The sequence below is a fragment of the Parasteatoda tepidariorum genome, chromosome 5 (assembly GCF_982258835.1).
Source record: "Parasteatoda tepidariorum strain Cologne lab strain chromosome 5, Ptep-v5.0, whole genome shotgun sequence".
In the NCBI taxonomy this organism is placed as follows: Eukaryota; Metazoa; Arthropoda; class Arachnida; order Araneae; family Theridiidae; genus Parasteatoda; species Parasteatoda tepidariorum.
The window spans coordinates 97,769,302-97,782,002 of NC_141759.1; the positions used below are offsets into that span (position 1 = coordinate 97,769,302).

Consider the following 12,701-nt stretch of genomic DNA (forward strand, 5'->3'; position numbering starts at 1 on the left):
TAATTTCTATTTTTGTCTACTGCCAGTCTATATGAAGTTCCGTTTTTATCTATTGTCAATCGATATTAATTATAAAGCTCAACTGTTTCAAGTCGGTTCCGCATTTATTTGTTTATTTTTTGTCTTATTACCAGTTGGTGGTATTGTTAATTTTGTTCATTCATCAGCTTGTTTTAATTTTTATTTCATCTATCATTGTTATTACTCCATTCGTTACAGTTTTATTTGTTTACAATCGTTAAAATTTTGTTAGTTTACATTCGTTACAGTTTTATTTGTTTACAAACGTTGCGGTTTTATCTGTCTGCAGTGAATTTGAAATTTTTTTTTTCATATCAGTGATGCTTTCAGCCAAAACATTTTTTTCCCAAAAAATATTTTTCATTCGTTACTTTTATGTATTCACAGCATTTTCTTAATACAAATATTGTTCGTATCTATATTAATGACATTTCTTCATGTACTATTTTATCATTTTTAAAAACAGTTTTTTCAGTTTAAAACTTTTTTTAATGCCACTATTTGTAGCAGCTATTTTTTTGTACTCTACTTGCACCAGTTTAGAGTGTTATTGAAAGTTAAAACAGCATATTGTATCAGTTAATTTTTTCGTTAGTATTAGTTATTTCTTTCATTTTCTAATTTTTTCCTGTTTAGAGCGTGATTGAAAGTTTCAAACAGCATATTGCATCAATTATTTCTTTCATTCACTACTTTTTTTTCCCGTTTAGAGCGTGATTGGAAGTTTCAAAATGCATATTGCATCAATTATTTCTTTCATTCGCTACTTTTTTTCCCGTTTAGAGCGTGATTGGAAGTTTCAAACAGCATATTGCATCAATTATTTTCTTTCATTTGCTACATTTTTTTCCTGTTTAGACCACTTTGAAAAACTAAGACAGCGTATTGCATTAGTATGCATGCTTTACTATTTCTATAACTCGAAGATCTAAATTTGATATATTACGCATTCTTCTCATTAAATTTTACAGTTTAAAAATTTGTTCTTCGCTTCTAAAATGTTTCACTTGTTATCTTTGGCAGTGAAGTCAACGCCTGTTCATTCATATGGGAAGAATGTATGGGTAAATATTAAAGTGATGTAAATGATCACCCATATTAATATAGTTTATTTTTTTACTAATAGTAAACATACTTTTCTCTAAGTAACGCATTGCAAAGATTAAGAAGCAGAAATCAATATTGTGTCGTTTTATCAAAACTTTTTTAATTATTACTTTCCTATTAAATGAATATCTGAAAAAAAATTATATTAGGTACAATTATTATATTATGTCAGTTCCACGAATACAGTAGTACATTTACAACGAAAATGCTTAAAACTATTTTATAAATTAGTCATACAATTCAAAATAATGGTACAATGATTTTTAATGTTACAATAATTGGTGTAATGTACGTATACTTTTTCAGTATTCACTTTTAATGTTTTGTCTCTAAATTAATTTTAAAACACATTCAATTTCTCTTAAAAATGTCTAAAAATGTTTAAAGTTATCATAATTATAAAGAGTAAGAACTATTACATTTCTTTGTTCATAATATGTTATAGCAATTATTCATATTATTAAAAAAAGAGAGTATTAATGCACATTGATTTTGATTGGATAAATTTAAATTTTAGCATTTATATTTGTCACGCCTATTGACTTAGAGATATTTAAATTAAAAAAAAACTATAAGTTTTGTGGAAAAACTGTTTACGTTAACAATTAATTGTTACTTTTAATTATTGCTTTATTAATTTTATTTTTCTTAATTAATTTATCAAAATGTTCATTTGTGATAACTTAATAGGAAAATTTTTATTCCGGAATTAATGGTAAGATCTTAAACTTTGCTGCATAAAGAATGTTTACGATATCAATTAATTATTATTTTTAATTAATCATTTATTAATGTTATTTTTCCTAATTAATTTATTTAATATTTGTTCGTGATTAGCTTAATATTAAAACTTTTATTCACGGATTAATAACAAGATCTCACGTAAAGAAAAACAATAACTATAGTTTATAAAACAAAATAACAATAATAAAGACATTAAATTAAGTCATAATCGTTTTACTTATGTGTGTACTTTGATAAATATAGATTCCCATAAAATAGGCATTTAAAACAGTGAAAATAAATTTTTTTTGACTAAAAATGTTTTAATATGTATTTATAATTTTACTGTATTCGTGGGATGTCTGTTGTAGAACAATACTGCCTGTAACAAAATACCATAGTGATTTACAACGTATATATGCTTTTTTATTGATAACATGCAACAGTCATTTTCAATAAATCGCTAGTTGTCATTTTAAATATCTCAAATTTTTTATGTACAATATGTATTAAACTTTTTTTATTCGTCATTATACTAACTTTAAATTTCAGAGCACCAAAATTCAATCTCTATAGTTATTTATCATATTTATTTTTTTCCCTAAAAATTGCTAATTTCAAACCCGAAGGTCTTGAGATCCACCATTTTGTTTTCTATGTAATTCCCTATTCCTCCACAGGAGGGCGCTCTCTCCAAGCGATGTACATTTTGATTTGCAAACCGCTGGTTCACTCATGTAGAAGACGTTTAACTGCTTGGTTGCAATAAAAACAGATGGAAATATTGAACCAGACAGAAATTGGTTTATTCCAATAGCGATGGGATGTTTTCCTTTGAAGAGGCTAACTTCACGTTCCGATATTCGAAACACTGCCCACATTTATGGAACATTGGTTGGTTTCATCTGTTATATTAGTAGAACTATACCAGGATTTCTTCTCATAATACTACCTCCATTCGGTTACCTCGTCTGTAGATCTTGACCTGTCCAGGTTGCACTTCTGGTAGACCGGAACATTTAAATGCTAAGACAACGTTCTCTTTGCCAAAGTTGGCTTCGAATCTGGGGAAAAAAAAGAAAACGGCATCACATAGGAACCGAGTAATTGAGGATTATGATTTCTAAGTAAGATGTACTTAAAAAAACACAAAATATGACTATATTACTTTAATATGACTTTGTTTACGGACAAAATTTTCGATAAAAAGTAAATTTCGGGCCAAACGTCATTGCTCAAAGATTTTCTGAGAACAATGTATGCTTTTTATGTCTTGAATTACACCTTTGGAACTGACTATATTTTTTAAAAAAATGTTTTAAGTTTAAAAATGTATGAAACTTGCCATTGCAAGTGATAAACACCGCGTAATTATTAAAACTAAATGGTGTGGAATAAAATGAAAAGTAATGTAAAGAGATAGTTGCTCATTTTTTGCGCTTGTTTTGCTATAACTAGTAAGTTTGTAGATGGGCATTTTGTTTCAGTTTTTTTTATCTATAGGTAGGACTGCAATACTAATTAAAGTAGTTGTTTTTATGTTTCCTTTTATTAGTATTGAGGATCAAATTATATAAAAAACATTTTTAAGAATTTTAAAAAACAGCAACTTTTCTATGGGTTTGCACGAAAAATAATGAATAAAAGTTTGCGCATAATTTATAAAAACGGAATTTATATAGTCCAAATATTCCAAGCATTTCATATGAAATTTCTCTTAAAAAGCATTGTGTGAATTTCTTATAAATTTTTTAACGAAAGCAGATGAAAAGTTGGTGTTATTCGACTAACAATAGTAAATCCAAATAAACCACCAATTTTTCATCTGCATCATGGAAAACTTTTATTTTTCAACGTTTTAAAATCATTTTATTTTATACTATTCTTCTTAGGACTCATTAAGTTTTTGAAGAATTAAATTGTACTTAATGGTTATCATGTATTTACAGTTCTAAGCGCTTTTAATAATTGATAACCACTTTTAGTAAAGCTTTCTTAAGCCTGTTTTTCGAAAGTACTGAAAGTACTGTAGTCGCATGAAATGTTTTTTTGTTGTTGCAAATAATATGCTATTTTTATAAATGATGTGAGCAATAGTTGCTAATGACTGTTAAATCGTATCTTTCATTAGTCAGTTCCTTCTACGTTTATTCTGAAAATTGAGCAAAACGTCAATATGAAGAGGTCAATATTATTTTATGGTAAGATAGCATAAACAGTTTAGAATGTTAGCGTATATGCAAGTGTAACACCATTTAATAAAGATTTTTCTTGGTGAAAGAGATTCGAAAAACCATGTTAAAGGAGGAATCATGGCATCGTTTAATAAAGGATAAATAATACTTACTCTGTGGCGACATTTATTTCTGGTGGTTTCCCAGTGGCATTCTGGATGACAAGAAATAGTTTGGTCACTATTTCTATCACGTGACCCGTTTCAAACAGGAAATCGCCCTTTTTTCGTGTAGCTTCCGACTGTAAAGAAGAACGAAAGCGATAAATTATTTTTATTCCCTTTTTAATGTGATTTTTTTTCTTTCAGAATAACTATAATTTTAACTAAACAAAAATAAGAATTTCAATTTTCCAATGAATCAAGATAATTCATCTTATAAATATACAAAGTAGTAAATACCAGAATTAAAAGGATAACAAAAACATTAAAACTATTGAGGTATGCATCACAACAACATTCTAGAAAAACTAAGTAAGCACTTTACTAGAAAAGTAATTTAAATAAGCTTTCCTTATAATAAACCAATATGAATTCTGACAGTCATGTCTTTTAACACTGTAAAAAATTCCGGATCAAATTAAGGCCAAAAAGTACTGGTATCCTAAGTGCAGCATCCGTAAAACTTATTTCACTGTAAAATTAATTTTTACCGTAATATTCGTGTAATGTAACTACAGTGATTCTGTGATTGTACAGTAGATATTATTGTAAAAATTACAATATATCAGACTTTTTCCGTAAAGTTTTACGATAAAAATGGATTTCACAAAAAGAAGTACTGGTACCCAAATCGTGGATTTTTCTTCAACGCAATTTGATTCGAAATTTTTTTTTACAGTGCACACTACTTTCTAATAATTAAAAAAAAGTAATTTATTATCACTATGAGTATTCTCCTGTCTCTTTACTTAATACATATTTTTTGATTTCTCTTCAGATATAAAAGTAAAAAATATAGACATAAGAGCTCACAAATTAATAGTTAACCGGAGAAAAATAATTGTATATATAATATCTGACAAATCACAAGTGAAGAAGGAAGGTCAGAAAACCCCAAAGCCATTATAATTGCTGGGAGAAAAAGTAAGTTGCTTATGAGAAAAATCTCGAAGTTTCATAATGTAATCAATGGCTTGGATTTACACTCTGCTTACCTCAGTAATGATTCGTAAGATTTCGAAATCGCTTCTTTGTTTTTCTCTTTTAATTTGTAACTCCTAAATTACACCCTTTTTTCAAAGTGTATTTTTTAAAAAGCATTTTAAAAATGGAAGTTAAAGGAGGCCATTTCAGAACACCCTACCTAAATAAGAAACAATATATGCTCCTCTTTTAGTAAGACCACTTCATCATTACTAACTACTAACTTACATTACTAATTACTAACTCATTACTAACTCATTACTAACACATCATTAATAACTAATTACTAACTCATAACGAACATTATTATAATGTGTCATAATGCCGAACATCGCTTCAATAAGAGATTGTAACAATAAATGAAATACAAATCAAAATATACCATTGCAATATTATTAACTACGGATATCATTAGATTACATCCATTAGTTTAAAAAAAATATAGACAAGATTTTGTGGTTCAAACAATAAATCCCTGCATTTTAATTAATTCTCTATGTATATAGTATTAGAAAATGAATAGAGAAAAATTTACAAAAGCACTATATCACTATCAACGTGTCTTATTTAAATGAAAATTTATTTAAAATATTAATCACTTTTTACAGGAAACCAAGAAACATATTTTGAATAACTTAGTAATATATAAAAGTAACATCTAATAGACTTATAATTACAGATCGGAAAAGGAAAGCGGGAAGATTGTCCATAAAAGAACAAAGCCATATCCGGAATATGCCAGGCGGATTTTTAGGTTAGATAGTTATAGTGGAAAAACAAATACCAACAAGATCATAATTTTGTGGCTGAAACAATGTAATTTCCCTACACTTTAATTAATTCTTTATGTGTATAGTATTAGAAAATAAATAGAGAAAAATAGCAAAAGTACTATATCATATATCAGCATACTTTGTTTAGATGAAAATTTATCAAAAAATATACGGCGTCGTTTTTAGGAAACTAACAAATATACTGAGAATATTTTAGAAGTAAGATCTAAAAGTAACATATAATTACAGATCGGATATGGAAGACGGCAAGATCGTCCATGAAAGGACTCAGCGATATCCGGAATATATCAGACGCTGGAATACGATACTTGATTTGAAGCGTCCGCTGGTCCATCACCAACATAGCGCTCGTGCTCACAACAAACAAGGTTTGGAGGCACTGAAAAAGAAAAGAAAGAATAAAATTCAAAAGTAGCTTAATCTTACAAAATTAGAAACAAGAATTAATGTAGGATTTTCTTGAAACCCTGGTCTTAAACGACTTGAGTGATCCATACGCCCTTTGATGAAAAAAGTTTCAGGAAATATATTTGTCACGTTTTTTTAAATATTATTTTGCATTAATTTTGTTCAAAATAAGTGAAAAATGTTACGTTTAGTATTTTTATAATTTATGGTTAGGAAATACAGTAGGAAACACCGGTATTTTTTCTGCGCTAAAGGTAAATTCTTACAAACACCTCTCGCTCAAAAAATTATTTTTCAAATTTGCACTCACTTGTAGTTTATTTAGATCAAAAAGAGACAGTTAATCATCATTGAAATATTTTTAATTTACAAAATCAATTATTGATAAATTTTTGAATATGAATTTTTGAATTATGATTTTATATTTTAGCACAGATGTAATTCCGACAATCTAGTAGTTTTTCCTTATCTGTCTATTAGACTTATTTAAAATTAAATTTTTTTAAAGCTATGTAAAAATTACCTTACAATTAATCTTTTTTACTATTATTATCTATTATATTTATTATCCTCTATTTCGACTATTATAATTTTTTTCGACTAATCTTTGGATAAACTAATTTAATAATTGTAAGCAAAACTTTTTCCATTCGCTGACAAAGTTGTCAATATATAGCAGAAAACGTAAAAAATAAAATTATTATTAAAGTGTTTTAACTTGGGACCGATATCCTGACTAAACAATTCTAACCATATTTCCCAGATATCGTGGTAACCTCTAAATTTTGGGGGTAGAAAAATCAGTTCTGTCGAAAAAGATACATGTTTATTCAGAGAAGGTAAGTTTTCGTGTCTGATTTCGCAATTTAAAATATCAACTGCACTAATTTATTAACATATTTGAGGTCACCCACTCGAATCATTAAGATTAGGTCCTAGAACGTAAAGGTCCGATCATTAGATCAAAAGTTATTCGGTTTTTATTTGGGCACTGCACATTATGAAGTGCAATAAATTGGCATTTGATGACGAACTATTGTCAAGCGGAAAATTATTGATCGAATTATTGTCATACGAATTAAATTATTTAAGCACACTTTAAATGAAATGATTTTTTACCTTTCCGCTCGCGCGAGCGATTTTGTTGATGATGTCCGCGAAAACCACGTACTGGTCACCTGTTTCTTGGGCTATCTTCTTCCATTTCACATTATGACGTAACCGGACATAATCACCTCGAAATGGATGGGAGACACTGAAATTACAGAATAATATCTCTTTTAAACACATACCTATGAAAGAGTACTACAGTACTCTTCGGTAGAAATGTATTTTGACACAAAATTCAAGGTCTACACAGAGAAACAAATCGTTGGGAAATTAACGTAGTGTGTGGTAATATTCCTGTTTGGAAATTACAATAGAACATCTTTTTAACCAGAAAAATCTGAAAATTAAAAAGTTGGGATACTACAGTACAGGTAAATTTCTGGTAAAAAAAAGCAATAATTCTGGTAATAAAAACAAAAATATACGGGATTTAAACCACTAGTTTGCTCATTTTGCCTTTAAGATGTTAAGAGTTTACTTGAAATTCTGACCTTCTTATTATTTCTTGAAAATAAGAACTCGAGTTTAAAAATTACAGCTATTCTTCGTGTACAAAGAGATAGGTACAAATTATAAGTATTTTTATGAATTCAACAAAAAACTTATTCCCCAGCGAGATTTTTTATTTAAAATATGTATGAAATATTTGAAAATATTTATGACAAAAATAAAAGCAATAAATTTTATGTCTACTTGTCAGCGTCATATCATTGACTGTAGTTGAACTCGGGGGGTGCTCTGATAAAATAAGGCCCATAATTTCATTAATTTATTGGTATTAACAGTTTAATTCTTGAAAATAAGTAATCGAGTTTATAAATTATAGCTATTATTAGTGTACAAAGAGATAAATACTAACGATATCCTTTTTTTAGCCTTACTTCAAACTATTCAAATTTTATAAATGCATGGAAATACGTTTTATCATGGAGAATAATTAAACATGGAAATACAATTAATTACGGATATACACTTAAATAATTTTTACCTTTTGGGATAGGAAGTTTTTCTGTCTTTGAAGATTAAACTGGCAGTTACTTTTTCACGCATTCTATTCCTGGCTGTTTGATCAAAACGTAATCGATACTTGTTACACTGCCAAAATAAACAAATAAGTAAAGAAAAGTAATTTAAGGTTAATACAAATGAATATTGGACACGTTGGACTGAGTCAGAATTATATCGCCATACAGATTTATAAAGGAAGGTTAGGAGAGAGCTTCGTTAACTGCGTTTCACAGATTGACTAGTTCACATGGGAACATTTGAAGTGAATATAAAGTTGAACTAAGAAGGATGCGTCCAGGACAAAACCAGTCAAAGTATTTAGAATTTTTTGTGGCCGTGAACAGTCGTACCATTATTTTACTTATGTCAGACAGAGTGTCGTACATTTTTGATTACCTATAGAAGTAATAGGTCCATCTACAACAATAGCAATAGACCGACAGCAGCAATACATTCATCAACAGCAATTGATCGGCAACGATAATACATTTATTGGGATTACGGGGTTTGCTATGAGTCTTGGCCCATCCGATATTGATGTAATGTGAATAAAGAAAAAAAATTGAATCTCTTGAATAACATTTGATCTAATGATATATTTTTACTCTTCAAGATTCGATTTCAATAGATTTAGGGATAATTTTAAGTTACGAAATCCGAGACAGAAACGTATTTTCTCTGAATCAGCATACTTTTTTTCAAGGGTTTTAGATATGAAGGGTATTGGCAATCTGGAAAAAAGTGGACCATATATTTAAAATTTGATTTCTTGAGGACTGTTCGGCCAATTTCGTTCAAATTTTGAATTTTATCTTTTGAAATTATACATCTCTGAAATTTTATAGAAATTTGTATGCCATATAATTCTAATTTTTTTCGATTATAATTTAATAAAATAATTAAATACAGCAAATAATGATAAAATAGAATAATCCTCAAATGTGGAATCGTCTTCAGATAAACTAATTTTATAATTGTGTGTTTAAACTCCTATAATCACTTAAAAAGTTAATGGGGTATTGCAAAAAACTCAAGTGAAATTACCTTTAAGAACTGGGATTTCAGACCGCACTCCTGCAATTATTTTGACCATATATTCCAGATTGCATTTATCCCCAAATTTTAAGGGATAAGAATCTGAGTCCGTCTTAAAAGGGTATGTTTATTCAGAGAAATTGCGCTTTTGCTTCTATTTTCGAAACTTACCATATCATCCCAACTAATTATCCTATTTATGGTTAGGGCTTCCAACCATTAAGATTTAATATCAGTATATGAAAACTCGATTCTTAGATCAAAAGTTATTCTGGTTCTTTAATGCTTTGCGCATTGGACAAACTGCACAATAATTTTTACTTCATTCGTTCTTAATGTCTTACAACCTTTGCCCCTAGTCTATGTTCACCATAAACACTTCTGACGAAGTATTTTCGCATCATGTCTGCTCACTGCCACACACACACGCAAAAAAAAAAAAAACGTTCTTTGCATTGTTCTCTACCTCGGAACGACTTTACATTCAATTTAAATGCTCTCATGCTTATTAATTAATAAGCTATGCGCAATCTACTGTGTACTCCTCCTACCTTGATTTATAATTTTAAAGAGTGGCACAAATATCGTTAATCTATTATGCACTATATTGCGTGTCCATTTTTCATTTGAGCAACTTTTACAATGTATTTTCTTACTTCAGAAATGAGAAAATAAAATACTGAGAACACATACTCTCCACTTATGGTACAATTTTCTGAGATAGTAACTTGTTTCCTGCAAACAGCGGGGAGAAGGTGGCCATTCTCGGCACAAAGGTGATTCTGAAGGCAGGTGCCTAGCTAGCCACAGCAGGTATCGTCGTCTCTGTACAAAAATTAACACACAAAATAAAGAGTAATACATTGTACACATGCATACATCATGTCCTTGTAGCACTATAATTACGATATGGCACGAAACCAGTCATTTTATATCTTTATGGATATCTTAAGATATTGTTAATATATCACAATGTATATGGTTTCGAAACATGTTTTATGGTTATTTAATACTTATTGTAACTTTGAATGTATTCATAGATGGTGCAATTGTTATTGTATCACAATTATGTTTCATGGTTGTTTAATACTTATTGCAATTTTGAATGAATTCATAGATGGTGCAACCGTTATTATATCACAATTTATATGGTTTCGAGATATGGTTTAAGGTTGTTTAATACTTATTGTAATTTTAAATGTATCCTTAGATCGTGCCAAAGTTATTATATCACAATTACGCTTTATGATTGATTAATATTTATTGTAATTTTGAATATTTTCATAGATTGTGCTATTGTCATTATATCACAAGTTATATGGTTTTTGAGATATGTTTTATGGTTGTTTAATAATTGTAATTTTGAATGTATTCATAAAAACATCGCTGTAACTATGCTTATTGTACCTTAATTGTATTACTGTACATTATAATTACGATGTGAGACTACATCTGTAAGTTAACACCTCCTTGGATATTTGTTTTAGAAAAATTTAGCAGTCATTACGAGGCAGAACTTATCGTTTCGAAATTTGCTAGTAATTTTGTAATTTTTGTAAAATTAATTCTTATTGTCTTAGTTAAAATGACATGGTGGGTGAACTATTCTGAAATATATGTATAAGTTATCCATGATGTGGATAATTCATACATATATATTTGAGTACACACACACACACACACACACACACACACACACACACACACACACACATATATATATATATATATATATATATATATATATATATATATATATATATATATATATATATATATATATATATATATATATATATATATATATATATACATATATATACATATACATACATATATATACATACATATATATACATACATATATATACATATATATACATACATATATATACATACATATATATACATACATATATATACATACATATATATACATACATATATACATACATACATATATATACATACATATATATACATACATATATACATACATACATACATATATATACATACATACATATATACATAGCGACGGCAAATTTACCGAGCGACGGCAAATTTAACGGATAGTAGACTTATGTTCCATTGTAAAAAGTTAGAGAAAAAAAAAAGAAACTTACTAAAGTCAGTATCCTCTAAATATAATATGGATAACATAGCACCTTTAATTTGTTATTGACTAATATTCACATGTTTCAATATCTGTTTTACAAATTTTTCTTAAGTTAGTTGCAATTCAATATTTCAGTTTTTTTATATTGTTCTTTCTTTTCCTTACATAATATTTGCCTTTTGGGATATTATTCTATCGAAATTGATATAATTCCTCAAGTTTTATTTTTATATTTTAATTTAAGAAGTGTGATATTATTCTTCCTTAGTTTGTTATAATACTTTTTTTTAAAATTTGCTGTATTATACTTTCTACGCTTGTTATACTTTATTTCAGAATTTGTGATGCTTAGGATATGTTAACATGATATCCCTTTAGATATATAATGTAAACGCAATATAAATTTAACGTTGCGTTTAGAGATATAATTATGATATGCACCTTATCTCTCATTTAGTACATCTGAGATATGCAATTTCTAAACTAAGCATATTAACATTATATTTCGAGATTTATGATGGTATCCAATTTAGATTTGCACATTTCATTTCTGGAATTTTGATACTAGTTCTGTTTAATTTATTTCATTTTATTTTAATATATTTTTTTACCAATTAATCTTTATTGGTGAGTTAAATTATATATTACTAGTGGGCTGTGCCCCCTGCTCGCTAACGCTCGCCAACCCCCAAAAATTGCTACGCAATCTTATAAGGTTTGCTTCGCAAACCAAGCTCGCTTCGCTCGCTACTATCTTAGGTACATTGCAAATGCACAAAATTCTAAGAATTCAAAACAATCATTCAAATCCATATAACAACTTTTTCTTAAAGAAAAATTACATCTTTTTAGTAAATACTAAGTCATTAAAATAAATTTGAATTCAAATAAATGACATGTAATTTGTTAAACCTATTAGAAATGTGCTATAGTATAAAATCTTAAGATAAAATTTCGAAAACTGATATCTCTTTAAAAAAGTTAAAAGTTTGGCTAT

At 28.1% G+C, this 12,701-nt stretch overlaps 1 protein-coding gene across 1 annotated transcript in view; it reads right to left on the bottom strand.

The window, feature by feature from the left end:
- Positions 1–2,153: 2,153 nt before the first annotated feature.
- Myo95E (Myosin 95E) overlaps positions 2,154–12,701 on the bottom strand; it is a 64,578-nt gene continuing 54,030 nt past the window's right edge. The window contains exons 20-25 of the mRNA XM_043044185.3: positions 10,279–10,410; positions 8,531–8,637; positions 7,552–7,687; positions 6,251–6,403; positions 4,199–4,326; positions 2,154–2,915 (exon numbers count right to left, since the gene is read on the bottom strand). Coding sequence (XP_042900119.3) covers positions 2,792–2,915; positions 4,199–4,326; positions 6,251–6,403; positions 7,552–7,687; positions 8,531–8,637; positions 10,279–10,410 — 780 coding nt within the window. The 3' untranslated portion in view covers positions 2,154–2,791. The remainder of the gene's footprint in view (positions 2,916–4,198; positions 4,327–6,250; positions 6,404–7,551; positions 7,688–8,530; positions 8,638–10,278; positions 10,411–12,701) is intronic.